The 18,870-nt window shown below is 45.1% G+C and overlaps 1 protein-coding gene across 1 annotated transcript in view; it reads right to left on the bottom strand.

The window, feature by feature from the left end:
• ift140 (intraflagellar transport 140 homolog (Chlamydomonas)) overlaps positions 1–18,870 on the bottom strand; it is a 279,472-nt gene that overhangs the window by 17,171 nt on the left and 243,431 nt on the right. The window contains exons 24-25 of the mRNA XM_073060034.1: positions 16,023–16,151; positions 13,432–13,614 (exon numbers count right to left, since the gene is read on the bottom strand). Of these exons, the coding sequence (XP_072916135.1) occupies positions 13,432–13,614; positions 16,023–16,151 (312 nt within the window). The remainder of the gene's footprint in view (positions 1–13,431; positions 13,615–16,022; positions 16,152–18,870) is intronic.

The raw sequence follows: 18,870 nt of genomic DNA, 5'->3' as shown, positions 1-18,870 counted from the left end.
GCCACCTAGCTTAGTATCATCAGCAAACTTGCTGATGTTATTCTCAATGCCTTCATCTAAATCGTTGATGTAAATCGTAAACAGCTGTGGTCCCAATACCGAGCCCTGTGGCACCCCACTAGTCACCACCTGCCATTCCGAGAAACACCCATTCACCATTACCCTTTGCTTTCTATCTGCCAACCAGTTTTCTATCCATGTCAATATCTTCCCCCCAATGCCATGAGCTCTGATTTTACCCACCAGTCTCCTATGTGGGACCTTATCAAATGCCTTCTGAAAATTGAGGTACACTACATCCACTGGATCTCCCTTGTCTAACTTCCTGGTTACATCCTTGAAAAACTCCAATAGATTAGTCAAGCATGATTTGCCCTTGGTAAATCCATGTTGGCTCGGCCCAATCCTATCACTGCTATCCAGATATGCCACTATTTCATTTTTAATAATGGACTTAGTCATTGCTTAGTCATTTGGTTCTTAAACCAACCGGCAAAACCCTAATCACTACAGTTTAGCAACACCATGACTGCTTTGATCACTTTGCATTCAGACAGACATTTCTTTGTTGTAATGGTGTTCTCTCTGGTATAATGTAAAAGTCTACAATCGATGCAGATGCTTTTCTTGTAAATAAACAGAGAACATTGAGCAGTACAGCCCAGGAACAGGCCCTTTGGCCCATGATGCTGTAATGAAACAATTAAATTAGTAATCAAATGGCCAACTAATCTCTTCTGCCTACATAATGTTTATAACCTTCCATTTTCCTCATATCCATGTGCCTATCTAAACATCTCTTAAAAGTCTCTAATGTATCTGCCTCTACCCCCACCCCAGGCAACGCATTCCAGGCACCCACCACTGTCTGTGTAAAAAATTTGCCACTCACATCTTTGAAATCACCTCTTCTCACTTTAAATGCATGCCTTCTAGTTCAACCCTGGGAAAAAGATACTGTCTGCTTATCTTTGCTTCTAATAATCTTATAAATCTCCAATTTCAAAGTTCAAAGTATGTATACTATATACAACCTTGAGATTTGTTTCTTTACAGGCAGCCACAAAACAAGGGAATCCAATAGAATGCATTAATAAAAGAAAACCGTCAAACCACCCAACGTGCAGGAAAAAAACACAAATCGTGCAAACAATAAGATTAAGCAATTAACATTCAGAATTGAACTCTATCAGCCTCCGTCTCTCCAGAGAAAACAACTCAAGTTTGTCCAACCTCTAAATATAGCACATCATTCTTAATCCAGACAGCATCCTGGTGAACCATCATAAAATAATGCTTCTTGAAAGATGCTAGGTGCCCGTGATGTTGCCACAAATAAGCTTTTCATTGCATCTGATTGCATCACGTACTTGTGCAACATACAATAAATAACTTTGTTAAGGGACTTTTTAAAGACTCATATCAAATGGTTCATGGAAGTCTAGACATACTATATCTACCCATTCTTCCCCATCAGCTCTCCGTCACATTCTTAAAAGATTCAAGAGAATTGTTAAACCTGATTTAGCTTCTATAAACCCATGTTAACAAGGTTTGATTATTTTAAATTTTTCTAAATGATTAGTTATTTCATCTATCATTGATTATATAAACGATTAGTTATTTCTTTAATCAATAGTTCGATAGTTCCGTTTAATATCAGAGAAATATAACAATATACATCCTGAAATTCTTTTTCATTGCAGACGTTCACAAAAACAGAAGACTGCCCCAAAGAATGAATGACAGTTAAAACGTTAGAACCCTAAAGCCTCCCACCCCCAGCTCCCCACTCCCACACACAAGCAGCAGCAATGACCCTCCCCGACCCACTTCAGCAAAAAAGCATCAGCACCCTCACCTACCAGGCAAGCAATAGCAAAGCCCCAATACAGACCATGATCTGCAGTACAACACACACTAACCGTTCACCTGACAATTCAACATACCACAGGCTCTCTCCCTCCCCTTAATAAGGGGGAAAAAAGGTGTCCCTTTCCATAATGGATTATATAAATGATCAGTTATATCCTTTTTGATTATTGATTATATAAATGTTTTGTTATTTACTCTATGATTATTGATTATATGATTAATTATTTCCTCTATCATTACTGATACATAAATAATTAGTTTTTCTTCTATCATTATTGATTATACAAATTATTAGTTATTTTCTCTGTGATTATTGACTCCAACATCGTGCCTGTTAAATTAACAGGACTACAGTTCCCCAGAGGGCAGTCTTTCCCTGACAGGTGAGGTTTTGTTCGATCATTGTGTCTGAAGGTGGAGGCCCATGGTTAGGTCACACTCTGACAGTTCATAGGGATCCTGAGCTAATAGTTAAAATCAGAATCAGAAGCAGAATCAGTGTCCCATATGACATGAAATTTGTTGTTTTGTGGCAGGTGCACTCCAAAGACATAAAATTACTATCAATTGCAAGATAAATAAATAAGACAGAAAAAGAATAAATAGCTGATGTATATTGGTTCATTGTCCATTCAGAACTCTGATGACAGAGGGAAAGAAGCTGTTCCTAAAACACTGAGTGTGGATCTTCAGGTTCCTGTACATACTCCCTGATGATAGTAATGATAGGAAGATATCAATGATATAAGATATAAGAATGATAATGATATGGAAAGGGACACCCTTTTTCCCCTTTATTAAGGGGAGGGAGAGAGCCTGTGGTATGTTGAATTGTCAGGTGAACGGTTAGTGTGTGTTGTACTGCAGATCATGGTCTGTATTGGGGCTTTGCTATTGCTTGCCTGGTAGGTGAGGGTGCTGATGCTTTTTTGCCGAAGTGGGTCGGGGAGGGTCATTGCTGCTGCTTGTGCGTGGGAGTGGGGAGCTGGGGGTGGGAGGCTTTAGGGTTCTAACATTTCAATTGTCATTCATTCTTTGGGGCACTCTTCTGTCAGAGTCAGAGAACTGTTCCTAAAACACTGAGTGTGGGTCTTCAAGTTCCTGTACATACTCCCCGATGGTAATAATGAAAGGAAGGCATGCCATAGGGTCAGAGAATACTACAGCACAGAAATGGCCTCTTCGGCCAATCTGTTATTAGTCTGAGGGGTGACCTAATTGAAACCTATCGACTGGTGAAAGGCCTTGATAGAGTGGAGCTGGAGAGGATGTTTCCTATGGTAGGAGAGTCTAAAACCAGACGACATAGCCTCAGAATAGAGGGATGTCCTTTTAGAACTGAGAAGAGGCCAAATTTCTTTAGCCAGAGGGTGGTGAATCTCTGGAACTGGTTGCCAGGCAGCTATAGAGACCCTCAAGTCTTTATGTATATTTAAGGTAGATATTGATAGATTCTTGATTGGTCAGGGCATGAAGGGATATAGGGGTGGGGGTGGAGGCAAGAAATTGGGACTAAGAGGAAAAATGGATCAGCTGTGATGAAATAGTGGAGCAGACTCGAATTGCACCACTTTCAATGAATTCTGGATCTGTATTCCCAGATCCATGTGTTCTGCCGCACTCCTCAGTGGCATACCTTTCACTGTGCAAGTCCTACTCTGGTTTGTCCTCCCAAAATGCAATGCCTTACACTTGTCTGCATTAAATTCCATTTTCCATGTCCTGGATGTGAGTGTCCTTAATGAGGGATGTTGCCTTCTCAAGGCGCTGCCTCTTGAAGATGTCCTTGACGGTGGGAGGGTTGTGCCCATGATGGAGCTGACCGACTTTACAACCGTCTGCATCCTTTTGCCATCCTGTGCATTGGAGCCCCCGTACCAGACGGTGATGCAACCAGTCAGAATGCTCTCCACTGTACATCTAAAGAAAGCTGCTAGAGTCTATGGCGACATACAACATCACCTCAAATTGTTAATGAAGTAATACTGCTGATGTGCCATTTTCATTCCCAGAATCATCCTTGTGAACCTCCTCTGAATCCTCTCATTTGCCAGCACATCTTTTCTTTGATGAGGAGCCCAAAACTGTTCACAATACTCAAGGTGAAGCCTCAGCATCACAACCCTGCTCTTGTATTCTAGACCTCTTGAAATGAATGCTAATAGTGCATTTGTCTTCCACACCACTGACTCTACCCACAAGTTAGCCTTTAGGATTTTCTCCCAAGTCCCGTCGAATCTCAGAGTTTTTGGATTTTCTCCCCATTTAGAAAATAGTCCGCACATTTATTTCTTCTACCAAAGTGCATGACCGTGCATTTTCCAACATTGTATTTCATTTGCACTTTCTTGCCCTTTCTCCTAATCTAAATCCTTCTGCATCCTACCTGTTTCCTCAACACTACCTGCCCCTCCACCAATCTTCGTATCATCTACAAACCTGGCAACAAAACCATCTATTCTATCATTTAAATCATTGGTATACAGCATAAAAAGAAGCGATCCCAACACTAATACCTGCAGAACACCATTAGTCACTGGCAGCCAAACAGAAAGGAACCTTTTATTTCCATTCGCTGCCTCCTACCATTCAGTCAATGCTCTAATCATGCTAGTAACTTTCCTGTTATACGATGGGCTCTTAACTTGGTAAGCAGCCTCATGTGCGGCACCTTGTCAAAGGCCTTCTGAAAATCCAAATTTACAAATCCACTGTATCCCCTATGTATAATCTCCTCTAAGAATTCCAACAGGTTTGTCAGGCAAGATTTTCCCTGAACAAAACCATGCTGACTTTGCCCTATCTTGTCCTGTGTCACCAAGTACTCCATAACCTCATCCTTAACAACTGATTCCAACATCTTCAAAACCACAGAGGTCAGGCTAACTGGTCTATAATTTCCTTTCTGCTGCCTTCCTCCTTTCTTAAAGAGTGGGGTAACATTTGCAATTTTTCAGTCCTCTGGCACCATACCAGAGTCCAAAGTGTTTTGTAACTGCGAAAAGCAGGAAGTATGTGTGCTCAGTGTCAGATGTGGGGGGTCCTGGAGTCTTCCAGCCTCCCGGACAGTCATATCTGTACCCAGTGTGTCGAGCTGCGGCTCCTAAGGGATCGAGTTAGGGAACTGGAGATGCAGCTTGATGACCTTCGCCTGGTCAGGGAGAGCAAGGAGGTGATAGAAAGGAGTTATAGGCAGGTGGTCACACCGGGGCCAGTGGTGACAGACAAGTGGGTCACAGTCAGGAGGGGGAAGAGGAAGAGTCAGGTACTAGAGAGTACCCCTGTGGCTGTACCCCTTGACAATAAGTACTCCTGTCTGAGTACTGTTGGGGGTGACAGCCTACCTGGAGGAAGCAACAGTGGCCGTGCCTCTGGCACAGAGTCCGGCCCTGTGGCTCAGAAGGGTAGGGAAAGGAAGAGGAAGGCAGTATTGATAGGGGGTCAGACAGGCGATTCTGTGGACACAGGAAAGAAACTCAGATGGTAGTTTGCCTCCCAGGTGCCAGGGTCCATCATGTTTCAGATCGTGTCCAAGATATCCTGCAGTGGGAGGGAGAACAGCCAGAGGTCATGGCACGTATTGGTACCAATGAAATAGGTAGGAAAAGGGAAGAGGTCCTGAAAAAAGACTATAGGGAGTTAGGAAGGAAGTTGAGAAGCAGGACTGCAAAGGTAGTAATCTCGGGATTACTGCCCGTGCCATGTAACAGTGAGAGTAGGAATAGAATGAGGTGGAGAATAAATATGTGGCTGAGGGATTGGAGCAGGGGATGAGGATTCAGATTTCTGGTTCATTGGGACCTCTTTTGGGGCAGGTGTGACCTGTACAAAAAGGACGGGTTGCACTTGAATCCCAGGGGGAACAATATCCTGGCGGGGAGGTTTGCTAAGGCTACTGGGGAGAGTTTCAACTAGAATTGTTGGGGGGTGGGAACCAAACTGAAGAGACTGGGGAAGAGACAGCTGGCTCACAAATAGAGAAAGCTAGGAGACAGTGTGTGAGGGAGGACAGGCAGGTGATAGAGAAGGGACGCACTCAGACCGAAGGTTTGAGATGAGTCTATTTTAAAGCAAGGAGTGTTGTGAACGAAGTGGATGAGCTTAGATCGTGGACCAGTACTTGGGAGATATGATGTGGTGGCCATTACAGAGACTTGGATGGCTCAGGGACAGGATTGGTTACTTCAAGTGCCGGGTTTTAGATGTTTCAGAAGGGACAGGGAGGAAGGCAAAAGAGATGGGGGTGTGGCACTGTTGATCAGAGATAGTGTCACGGCTGCAGAAAAGATGGACGCCATGGAAGGATTGTCTACAGAGTTTCTGTGGGTGGAGGTTAGGAACAGGAAGGGGTCAATAACTACTGGGTGTTTTTTTATAGGCCGTCCAATAGTAACAGGGATTTCAGGGAGCAGATAGGGAAACAGATCCTGGAAAGGTGGAATAATAACAGAGTTGTCATGATGGGACATTTTAATTTCCCAAATATCGATTGGCATCTCCCTACAGCAAGGGGTTTAGATGGGGTGGAGTTTGTTAGGTGTGTTCAGGAAGGCTTCTTGATACAATATGTAGATAAGCCTACAAGAGGAGAGGCTGTACTTGATTTGGTATTGGGAAAAGAACCTGGTCAGGTGTCAGATCTCTCAGTGTGAGAGCATTTTGGAGATGGTGATCATAATTCTATCTCCTTTACGATAGCATTGCAGAGGGACAGTAACAGACAAGTTAGGAAAGCGTTTAATTGGAGTAAGGGGAATTATGAGGCTATCAGGCAGGAAATTGGAAGCTTAAATTGGAAACAAACGTTCTCAGGGAAAGTATGGAAGAAATGTTGCAAATGTTCTGGGGATATTTGTGTAGAGTTCTGTATAGGTACGTTCCAATGAGACAGGGAAGTTATGGGGTTCAGAGAGCTAGGTAATGTTAGAGATCTAGAAGATTATAAGGCTAACAGGAAGGAGCTTAAGAAGGAAATTAGGAGAGCCAGAAGGGGCAATGAGAAGGCCTTGGCAGGCAGGATTAAGGAAAATCCCAAGGCATTCTACAAGTATGTGACGAGCAAGAGGATAAGATGTAGTATATATGGATTTCAACAAGGCATTTGATAAGGTACCCCATGCAAGGCTTATTGAGAAAGTACAGAGGCATGGGATCCAAGGGGACATTGCTTTGTGGATCCAGAACTGGCTTACCCACAGAAGGCAAATAGTGGTTGCAGACAGGTCATATTCTGCATGGTGGTCAGTCACCAGTGGTGTGCCTCAGGGATCTGTTCTGGGACCCTTAATCTTTGTGATTTTTATAAATGACCTGGATAAGGAAGTGGAGGGATGAGTTAGTAAATTTGCTGATGACACAAAGGTTGGAGGTGTTGTGGATAGTGTGGAGGGCTGTCAGAGGTTACAGTGGGACATCGATAGGATGCAAAACTGGGCTGAGAAGTGGCAGATGGAGTTCAACCCAGATAAGTGTGAGGTGGTTCATTTTGGTAGGTCAAATATAATGGCAGAATATTGTATTAATGGTAAGTCTCCTGGCAGTGTGGAGGATCAGAGGGATCTTGGGGTCCGAGTCCATAGGACACTCAAAGCTGCTGCGCAGGTTGACTCTGTGGTTAAAAAGGCATACGGTGTATTGGCCTTCATTAATCATGGAATTGAATTTAGGAGCCAAGAGGTAATGCTGCAGCTATATAGGACCCTGGTCAGACCCCACTTGGAGTACTGTGCTCAGTTCTGGTCTTCACTACAGGAAGGACGTGAAAACCATAGAAAGGGTGCAGAGGAGATTTACAAGGATGTTGCCTGGACTGGGGAGCATGACTATAGGTTGAGTGAACTTGGCCTTTTCTCCTTGAAGCGACGGAGGATGAGAGGTGACCTGATAGAGGTGTATAAGATGATGAGAGGCATTGATCGTGTAGATAGTCAGAGGCTTTTTCCCAGGGCTGAAATGGTTGCCACAAGAGGACAGAGGTTTAAGGTGCTGTGGAGTAGGTACAGAGGAGATGTCAGGGGGAAGTTTTTGACTCAGAGTGGTGAGTGCGTGGAATGGGCTGCCGGCAATGGTGGTGGAGCAGGATACGATAGGGTCTTTTAAGAGACTTTTGGATGGATACATGGAGCTTAGAAAAATAGAAGGCTATGGGTATGCCTAGTAATTGCTAAGGTAGGTACACGTTTAGCACAACTTTGTGGGCCGAAGGGTCTGTATCGTGCTGTAGGTTTTCTATATTTCTGATCATTACTAATGCCTCCAGAATCCCTACCGATACTTCTTTCAGAACCCTAGGGTGCAGTTCATCTAGTCCAGGTGACTTATTTACCCTGGGTCTTTCAGCTTTCTGAGCACCTTCTCCCTTGTAATAGTAACAGCACTCACTTCTCTTCCCTCTCGCCCTTCAACATCTGGCACTCCGCTAGTGTCTTCTACAGTGAAGACTGATGCAAACTACTCATATAGTTGTTTGGCCATCTCCTGGACAGTCTAGTTTCCCTACCCTTCTTACTGAATGGGAAGTGCAATTTCCCAGCCCTCTCTACGCACTTCTTACAGGGTGGACAGTGTGGGTTCCCAGTCCTTACTAAACTCTTCTTACTAAAAGACAGTCTGATTTCTGAGCCCTTTCTACACTCCTCTTACTGAATGGACAGTCTGATTTCTCAGCCCTTTCTATGCTCTTCTCACTGAGTGGACACTCTGCATTCCCGGCCTTCGCACTGAGTGGACAATCTGCATTCCCGGCCTTCGCACTGAGTGGACACTCTGCATTCCCGGCCTTCTCACTGAGTGGACACTCTGCATTCCCGGCCTTCGCACTGTGGACACTCTGTATTCCCGGCCTTCTCACTGAGTGGACACTCTGCATTCCCGGCCTTCTCACTGAGTGGACACTCTGTATTCCCGGCCTTCTCACTGAGTGGACACTCTGGATTCCCGGCCTTCGCACTGAGTGGACACTCTGTATTCCCGGCCTTCGCACTGAGTGGACACTCTGCATTCCCGGCCTTCTCACTGAGTGGACACTCTGTATTCCCGGCCTTCTCACTGAGTGGACACTCTGGATTCCCGGCCTTCGCACTGAGTGGACACTCTGGATTCCCGGCCTTCGCACTGAGTGGACACTCTGCATTCCCGGCCTTCGCACTGAGTGGACACTCTGCATTCCCGGCCTTCTCACTGAGTGGACACTCTGCATTCCCGGCCTTCTCACTGAGTGGACACTCTGGATTCCCGGCCTTCTCACTGAGTGGACACTCTGGATTCCCGGCCTTCTCACTGAGTGGACACTCTGGATTCCCGGCCTTCGCACTGAGTGGACACTCTGGATTCCCGGCCTTCGCACTGAGTGGACACTCTGCATTCCCGGCCTTCGCACTGAGTGGACACTCTGCATTCCCGGCCTTCTCACTGAGTGGACACTCTGCATTCCCGGCCTTCTCACTGAGTGGACGCTCTGTATTCCCGGCCTTCGCACTGAGTGGACACTCTGGATTCCCAGCCCTTTCAACACTCTCCTTACTGATAGAATAGTCTGGTTTCCCACCCGTTTGTTACTGAGTGGACAGTCTGGTGTCCCAGTTCTCTCTTTAATCTTCTTACCGAATGAACAGTCCAGTTACCGAGCCTTTTTTGTAATCTTCTTACAGGGTCGATAGTCTGGTTTCTGCACCCTTCCTACTCTCTTCTTATGAGTGGACTGTCAAGATTTCCAGTGCTTTCTACACTCCTCGTTCTGAGTGGATAGTCTCGTTTTTCTGCCCTTTCTACACCCCTCGTTCTGAGTGGATAGTCTCCTTTCTCTGCCCTTTCTACACTCCTCGTTCTGAGTGAATTCTCCTTTCTCTGCCCTTTCTACACCCCTCGTTCTGAGTGGATAGTCTCCTTTCTCTGCCCTTTCTACACTCCTCGTTCTGAGTGAATTCTCCTTTCTCTGCCCTTTCTACACCCCTCGTTCTGAGTGGATAGTCTCCTTTCTCTGCCCTTTCTACACCCCTCGTTCTGAGTGGATAGTCTCGTTTCTCTGCCATTTCTACACTCCTCGTTCTGAGTGGATAGTCTCGTTTTTCTGCCCTTTCTACACTCCTCGTTCTGAGTGGATAGTCTCGTTTCTCTACCCTTTCTACACTCCTCGTTCTGAGTGAATTCTCCTTTCTCTGCCCTTTCTACACTCCTCGTTCTGAGTGGATAGTCTCCTTTCTCTTCCCTTTCTACACTCCTCGTTCTGAGTGGATAGTCTCCTTTCTCTGCCCTTTCTACACTCCTCGTTCTGAGTGGATAGTTTCCTTTCTCTGCCCTTTCTACACTCCTCGTTCTGAGTGGATAGTCTCCTTTCTCTGCCCTTTCTACACTCCTCGTTCTGAGTGAATTCTCCTTTCTCTGCCCTTTCTACACTCCTCGTTCTGAGTGGATAGTCTCCTTTCTCTGCCCTTTCTACACTCCTCGTTCTGAGTGGATAGTCTCGTTTCTCTGCCATTTCTACACTCCTCGTTCTGAGTGGATAGTCTCCTTTCTCTGCCCTTTCTACACTCCTCGTTCTGAGTGGATAGTTTCCTTTCTCTGCCCTTTCTACACTCCTCGTTCTGAGTGGATAGTCTCCTTTCTCTGCCCTTTCTACACTCCTCGTTCTGAGTGGATAGTCTCGTTTCTCTGCCATTTCTACACTCCTCGTTCTGAGTGGATAGTTTCCTTTCTCTGCCCTTTCTACACTCCTCGTTCTGAGTGGATAGTCTCCTTTCTCTGCCCTTTCTACACTCCTCGTTCTGAGTGAATTCTCCTTTCTCTTCCCTTTCTACACTGCTCGTTCTGAGTGGATAGTCTCCTTTCTCTGCCCTTTCTACACTACTCGTTCTGAGTGGATAGACTCCTTTCTCTGCCATTTCTACACTCCTCGTTCTGAGTGGATAGTTTCCTTTCTCTGCCCTTTCTACACTCCTCGTTCTGAGTGGATAGTCTCCTTTCTCTGCCCTTTCTACACTGCTCGTTCTGAGTGGATAGTTTCCTTTCTCTGCCCTTTCTACACTCCTCGTTCTGAGTGAATTCTCCTTTCTCTGCCCTTTCTACACTCCTTGTTCTGAGTGGATAGTCTCCTTTCTCTGCCCTTTCTACACTCCTCGTTCTGAGTGGATAGTCTCGTTTCTCTGCCATTTCTACACTCCTCGTTCTGAGTGGATAGTTTCCTTTCTCTGCCCTTTCTACACTCCTCGTTCTGAGTGGATAGTCTCCTTTCTCTGCCCTTTCTACACTCCTCGTTCTGAGTGAATTCTCCTTTCTCTTCCCTTTCTACACTCCTCGTTCTGAGTGGATAGTTTCCTTTCTCTGCCCTTTCTACACTGCACATTCTGAGTGGATAGACTCATTTCTCTGCCCTTTCTACCCTCCTCGTTCTGAGTGGATAGTCTCCTTTCTCTGCCCTTTCTACACTCCTCGTTCTGAGTGGATAGTTTCCTTTCTCTGCCCTTTCTACACTGCACATTCTGAGTGGATAGACTCATTTCTCTGCCCTTTCTACCCTCCTCGTTCTGAGTGGATAGTCTCCTTTCTCTGCCCTTTCTACACTCCTCGTTCTGAGTGAATTCTCCTTTCTCTTCCTTTTCTACACAGCTCGTTCTGAGTGGATAGTCTCCTTTCTCTGCCCTTTCTACACTACTCGTTCTGAGTGGATAGTTTCCTTTCTCTGCCCTTTCTACACTCCTCGTTCTGAGTGAATTCTCCTTTCTCTGCCCTTTCTACACTACTCGTTCTGAGTGGATAGTTTCCTTTCTCTGCCCTTTCTACACTCCTCGTTCTGAGTGGATAGACTCCTTTCTCTGCCCTTTCTACACTGCACATTCTGAGTGGATAGACTCATTTCTCTGCCCTTTCTACCCTCCTCGTTCTGAGTGGATAGTTTCCTTTCTCTGCCCTTTCTACACTGCTCGTTCTGAGTGGATAGTCTCCTTTCTCTGCCCTTTCTACACTCCTCGTTCTGAGTGGATAGACTCCTTTCTCTGCCCTTTCTACACTGCACATTCTGAGTGGATAGACTCATTTCTCTGCCCTTTCTACCCTCCTCGTTCTGAGTGGATAGTTTCCTTTCTCTGCCCTTTCTACACTCCTCGTTCTGAGTGGATAGTCTCCTTTCTCTGCCCTTTCTACACTCCTCGTTCTGAGTGGATAGTCTCCTTTCTTTTCCCTTTCTACACCCCTCATTCTGAGTGGATAGACTCATTTCTCTGCCCTTTCTACCCTCCTCGTTCTGAGTGGATAGTCTCCTTTCTCTGCCCTTTCTACACTCCTCGTTCTGAGTGAATTCTCCTTTCTCTGCCCTTTCTACACTGCTCGTTCTGAATGAATTCTCCTTTCTCTGCCCTTTCTACACTCCTCGTTCTGAGTGGATAGTCTCCTTTCTCTGCCCTTTCTACACTGCTCGTTCTGAGTGAATTCTCCTTTCTCTGCCCTTTCTACACTCCTCGTTCTGAGTGAATTCTCCTTTCTCTGCCCTTTCTACACTCCTCGTTCTGAGTGGATAGTCTCCTTTCTCTGCCCTTTCTACACTCCTCGTTCTGAGTGAATTCTCCTTTCTCTGCCCTTTCTACACTCCTCGTTCTGAGTGGATAGTCTCCTTTCTCTGCCCTTTCTGCTCTCTCTTTACAGACTGAGTGTTCTGGTTTCCCAGCCTTCCTGCACTCTTGTTACTGAGTGGTCAGTGTGGTTTCCCAGCCTTCCTGCACCCTTGTTACTGAGTGGTCAGTGTGGTTTCCCAGCCTTCCTGCACCCTTGTTACTGAGTGGTCAGTGTGGTTTCCCAGCCTTCCTGCACTCTTGTTACTGAGTGGTCAGTGTGGTTTCCCAGCCTTCCTGCACCCTTGTTACTGAGTGGTCAGTGTGGTTTCCCAGCCTTCCTGCACTCTTGTTACTGAGTGGTCAGTGTGGTTTCCCAGCCTTCCTGCACCCTTGTTACTGAGTGGTCAGTGTGGTTTCCCAGCCTTCCTGCACCCTTGTTACTGAGTGGTCAGTGTGGTTTCCCAGCCTTCCTGCACCCTTGTTACTGAGTGGTCAGTGTGGTTTCCCAGCCTTCCTGCACCCTTGTTACTGAGTGGTCAGTGTGGTTTCCCAGCCTTCCTGCACCCTTGTTACTGAGTGGTCAGTGTGGTTTCCCAGCCTTCCTGCACCCTTGTTACTGAGTGGTCAGTGTGGTTTCCCAGCCTTCCTGCACCCTTGTTACTGAGTGGTCAGTGTGGTTTCCCAGCTTTCCTGCACCCTTGTTACTGAGTGGTCAGTGTGGTTTCCCAGCCTTCCTGCACTCGTTACTGAGTGGTCCGTGTGGTTTCCCAGCCTTCCTGCACCCTTGTTACTGAGTGGTCAGTGTGGTTTCCCAGCCTTCCTGCACCCTTGTTACTGAGTGGTCAGTGTGGTTTCCCAGCCTTCCTGCACCCTTGTTACTGAGTGGTCAGTGTGGTTTCCCAGCCTTCCTGCACCCTTGTTACTGAGTGGTCAGTGTGGTTTCCCAGCCTTCCTGCACCCTTGTTACTGAGTGGTCAGTGTGGTTTCCCAGCCCTGTGGACACTATTCTTACCTTCTTTGCAGTTACCAACAATTGCACTGCCTTTTCGAACTGCCCATGCTCCGTGAAGAAATCAGAACAGCGGGACAGAAGGGCAGGATCAGAGTTCTCATCCAGGTCCTCAGCAATCAGCTGCAAAGCACTGAACTGTTGTGTAGCAAAAGCCAATTCAACTGCTTTGGAAAAGTGACCACTCTGCAAGGAAACAGCCAACCATTAGTGATCGGTATTGCAGTCAGTGGAGTGGATAGTCTGTGCTTACTATACTCAGTCGTATAAAGACAAAAAGTACCTTTATTTGTCAGACAAACATTAAAGGATATGTGCAACAAAATGAGTTGTTTGTGACAACGACCAACACAGTCTGAGGATGTGCTGTGGGCAGCCAGCAAGTGTTGCCATGCTTCCAGCAAAAACACAACATGCCCACTACTTACTAATCCTAACCCATACATTTTTGGAATGTGAGAAGAAACCGGATCATCCAGAAACCCACATGGTCAAGGGAAGAACGTTCAAATTTCTCACAGTGAGTGGCGGGAATTGAACCCCAGTCAGTGATTGTTGGCACTGCAAAGCATTGCTCTAACCACTAGAATACAAGGGGTTGAAAGGGAAAATAAATCAGCCACAGTGGAATGGTGGAGCAGAATTGATGGGCCAAATGGCCTAACTATTCTGTGTTTTTCTGAGTGCTTCAGGGTCTGTTGAACAAGAATGGATCGTCATAAAAAAGTTATTAAGGGTATTGGTCCAAATTACAACAGTCCAATGGTTGGAAAGCACAACAACACACTGAAACACTATATCGATGCATGCTCTATTTATCTAATAAGTAATGCTCACATTTGGGTGCAGGGTGGAGATATGTCTCTACCAGAGGAGGTGTAAGGTGCTCCTTCCCTTTGCTAGCCTGCAGGTCACCCTTGGGCAAGGTGTAACACCAGATAACCCATTGATCAGGGTCATGTGAAGTCAGGGGAGCAGGTGGTGGATGGTCGTATGAGCAGATGGTGCATATCACAATTCCTGGTTATGTGACCACTGACGCCAGGCAGACGATCTCTGAAGACTTTTGATAATGACTGGGTCACCCGTTTTGTAAAGACACTGCCTAGAAGAAGACGATGGCAAATGACTTCTGTTGAAAAATTTGCCAAGAATAATCATGGTCATGGAAAAACCGCGGTTGCCCACGTCATATGACATGGCACATAATGAATGAGCGAATGTTCACATGAAGGGAAGAATTCGTTTTCTGTCTTTGGAAACTTCCATTGGATTCAGGAACCTTTATTTTAAGAATCTTCAGCAATACACAAGGTTATTGAGTGTACAAGTCCTAACAACAAAAGAAACTAGAGTGGGCCATTTACTCCTTGAAACTGCTCTGCTATTTAACATCAGGTTTAACACTATTACTGTGCCAGTGACCCAGGTTGAATTCCCGTTGCTGTCTTTAAGGAGTTTGTATGTTCTCCCTGTTTCTATGTGGGTTTCCTCCTGATGCTCCAGTTTCCTCCCACAAAAACGTATGGGTTAATTGGTCAAATGGGTATAATTAAGCAGTGTGGGCTCAATAGGCCAAAAGGGCCTGTTACCACATTGCATTGCTAAGTTCCTCAAGCATTTTATGTGTGTTGCTCTGAAGTTAGAGAATTTTTTTAACCAAAATAAACATTATTATAATAAAAAATTACAGAAATAAACCATGCAATGCCTTGTCATTTTTACATTCTTAAATGTTAAATTACATTGTTTAAAACCAATAGCACTGCTGCCCCTAATGTGGCTCCCTGGGGTGATTCACTACTACAATAACCCCTCACCCAAGCAGCCCCTCCTTGTCCAGTGGCGGAAAGGCTCTATATTGTGGTCCTTTTCGTGACTGCTGTAGCTTGGTGTTACAGAAATCCAAAGATTATCAACCTTTATCCTTTAAGCCAAATTCTGCAGAGATTTTAATCTCGTGTCTTTAGACAAAAGCAATGACTTTCAAAGCCATAAGAGATGGAAAGCTCTGGGTATCTTTCACTATTGCTTTAATGCAGGGGCTTCCAATCTTTTTTATGCCATGGGCCCCTACTATTAACTGAGAGGTCCGTGGACCACAGGTTGGGAACCCTTGCTTTAATGGGACCATTCAATTTACCTGTGAAACCTGGGAAGGTGAATTGGCATCACCGACTGCCCTTCCCACTGAAAGATGGAAGATTAATTGAAGTTGCTGATGGTCTCATCCAATGGGCAGAATTAGGAATCGGGAGTAATTTCATAAAAGGTAAAATTTGAATCAGAAAGGACAAAACTTGGAGCATAGATTTAAGGTGAGAGGGGAAAGCTTTAAAAGGGACCTGAGGTACAACATTTTCCAATTTGAGGGTGGTCAGTGGATGGAACGAGTGCTACAGGAAGTAATTGAGCCAGGTGAAATAGTAAATTTAAGAAGTGCTTGGGGAGCGGCTTAGTGGGACAAAGATGAAACATAAGTAATTGGGACTAGCTGGGTGGGCACCAAGATGAACTGGTTGGGCAGAAGGGCCTGTATATGCGCTGATTTGCTCTATGAATCTAAGTCAAACAGCTACTAGGACTGTGCATACCTTATGATACAGCATCACAGCACGATCCATCTGGAGGCCCTTCTCTTCATAGTAACGTGCTGCCTCCATCATGTCCTCTGGAGAACTCAGCAGAGACAAGTTCATCAGCTGATCATCAAGCCCACTGTCCTAGATTAGAATCGAATCACACTGATATATGAAACCATAAGACCACGACACATTGGAGCAAAATTAGGCAGTTGGCCATCAGTTCTGCTCTGCCATTCCATCATGGCTGATTTATTTTCCCCCTCAACCCCTTTCTCTGGCCTCCTCCTCATAACCTTTGATGCCCTGACGAATCAATAGCTTTTAACCTCCACTTTAAATATACCAAATGACTTATCCTCTATAGCCATCTGTGGCAATGAATTCCATAGATTCACAACCCTTTGGCTAAAGAAATTCCTCCTCATCTCTGTCTTAGGCTGTGCTCTCTGGTCCTGGACTCTCCCACTATTGGAAATGCCTTTTATGCATCCACTCTATCTACACCTTTTAATACAAGCATGTTCAGCCACAAATGCCAAGTGAGGAATCCATTTAAGCCTCTCCCTGAAGCCATTGTGCAGACAAGTCAATTCATTCAATGTAGTATCAAGATTAAGTCTGAAACATCGCAGCTGTAGTGGGAGTTTTCTGCTCCATATGTCCATTCTGATTACTGGCAAAGTAGCAACAGTAGTGATTAACACTGCTATCAGTCTATTTTATTCACCAATGCTCGGTTACGGTAGAATTTAGAACAGAGGACATAGAACATTACAGCACAGTACAGGCCCTTTGGCCCACAATGTTGTACTAAGCTTTTAACCTGCTCCTAGATCAATCTAACCCCTCCCACATAGTTCTCCATTTTTCTATCATCTATCTGCCTATTTAAGTATATCTTAAATGTTCCTAACGTATCTGCCTGGTAGCGCGTTCCACGCACCCACCACTCTCTGTGTAATAAATCTAAATCTGACATAAGATCATAAGATAAAAGAGTGGAATTAGGCCATTTGGCCCACTGAGTCTCCTCTGCCATTTCATCATGGCTGATCCATTTTTCCTCTCAGTCTCAATCAACTGCCTTCCCCCTGTATCCTTTCATCCCCTGACCAATCAGGAATCCAGCAACCTCTGCCTTAAATATACATAAAGACTTGCCCTCCACAGCTGCTTGTGGCAAAGAATTCCACAGATTCACCACTCACCGGCTAAAGAAATGCCTCCTCATCTCTGTTTTAAAAGGAGGTCCCTCTATTCGGAGACGTTCTCCAGATATAGACTCTCCCATCCTGTCCACATCCACTCTGTCAAGGCCTTTCACCTTTCAGTATGTTTCAATGAGGTCACCCCTCATTCTTCTGAATTCCAGTGAATACAGGCCCAAAGTCATCAAACACTCTTCATAGGACTTCCGGTAAGATGGCGATTGCTTAGCTGCTCCGAACTTTTGTTCCGTTACTGTCGCTACCTTTGCACTAAATGTCTCCATTTTTTAAAGCTTAGTTAGGAATTATTTCGGTATCTCTTACTTGCCTGTGAATATATCTAACCTACAATGTCTAGCAAGAGTTCTAAATCCGGGAGAAAAGAAACTATGACCTCGTCGGGCGTGACAATGGAGGCGCTTGGAAAGCTCCGAGACGAAATCTTAAAGGAACTTAAAACCGCTTTCAAACAGTTAGAAGAGAAACTGGATCGGATCAACGATAAAGTGGACAAACATGCTGAACACTTATCTCGCATCGATTCGACTTCTGAAGCTTTAGAAAGTCGGGTTCGATACTTGGAGACTCTCTGTTCCAGTTTAGAGGAAAAATCTAACAAACTTCTTTTCAAAATGGTGGATCTCGAAAATCGCAGTAGACGCTGCAACATCAGAATTCTGGGATTACCAGAGGCAACTGAGAAGGGGTCAACCATGAAGTTTTTTGCCGAGTTTCTCTGTGAGTTATTCGGGAAAGATTTGCTTCCGAAGCCGCCCGAGCTCGAACGGGCACACAGAGTTTACGTTCCCCCTGGAATTCTGGGCTCCCGCCCGCGACCAGTAATCTTGTGTTTCCATCAATACCAGGTAAAACACAGTCTGATTGTGGAGGCACGTCGCAGAGGCTCTTTTTCTTTCCAGGATACAACCATTCGCTTTGTGGAAGATTTTGCACCCCAGACCTTAAAGATGCGCGCTGAGTATAAAGGAGTAATGAAAGTGCTTTTTGATCGTGGTTTCAAACCTTCCTTTCGTAACCTTGCTGACCTAAGAATCAAGTTTAATACCGGGGAATTCAAGTGGTTCAAATCAGCGACGGAAGCTGAAGCGTTTGTGGCAAGTCTTCCGGCTATCCAGTCATCTTCAGAATCTGATCGGACCTCCTAAAATGGTGGATAAGTACTCCTCGTAGTAAAATTACTTTCTCTGGACTCGGAATTCACTTGAATCACTCAGACATTATTCACTAAAACTCTAAAGGCTGTTGACAATCTCTCCCGGGATTTGGTGTGTGTGTAATCTATTTTTACCTCTGTATAACTTTACCTACAGAGTTCTACAACTAATTCTAACTTGTTTTGGAGGTTCGAAGTCTTTAGTGAAGGCCTCCCTGTTTGTCGGTTCACAGTTCAACTGCTGATTTATTTTTCCTCTGTTTTAAATATTTATTTATTTTATCCTTTTCTTTTCTTCACCCCCTTTTTTTTCCATTCTCTGAATTTTTTTTTCTCTCCCTTCTCGGTAAATGGTTGATAAATACTTGTCTTGAATTTATAATTTTCCCCTTCCTCTTTTTTTCTTTTTCCTTCTTACCCTTTTTTTTCCCCTTTCTCTTACTTTATTCTTCTATAATATTTCGTGGGTAGGTTA

This window comes from Hemitrygon akajei, chromosome 11 (assembly GCF_048418815.1).
Source record: "Hemitrygon akajei chromosome 11, sHemAka1.3, whole genome shotgun sequence".
NCBI lineage: Eukaryota > Metazoa > Chordata > Chondrichthyes > Myliobatiformes > Dasyatidae > Hemitrygon > Hemitrygon akajei.
Note: the sequence above shows the minus strand (reverse complement) of the source record. Positions and strands in the feature narration are given on the sequence as shown.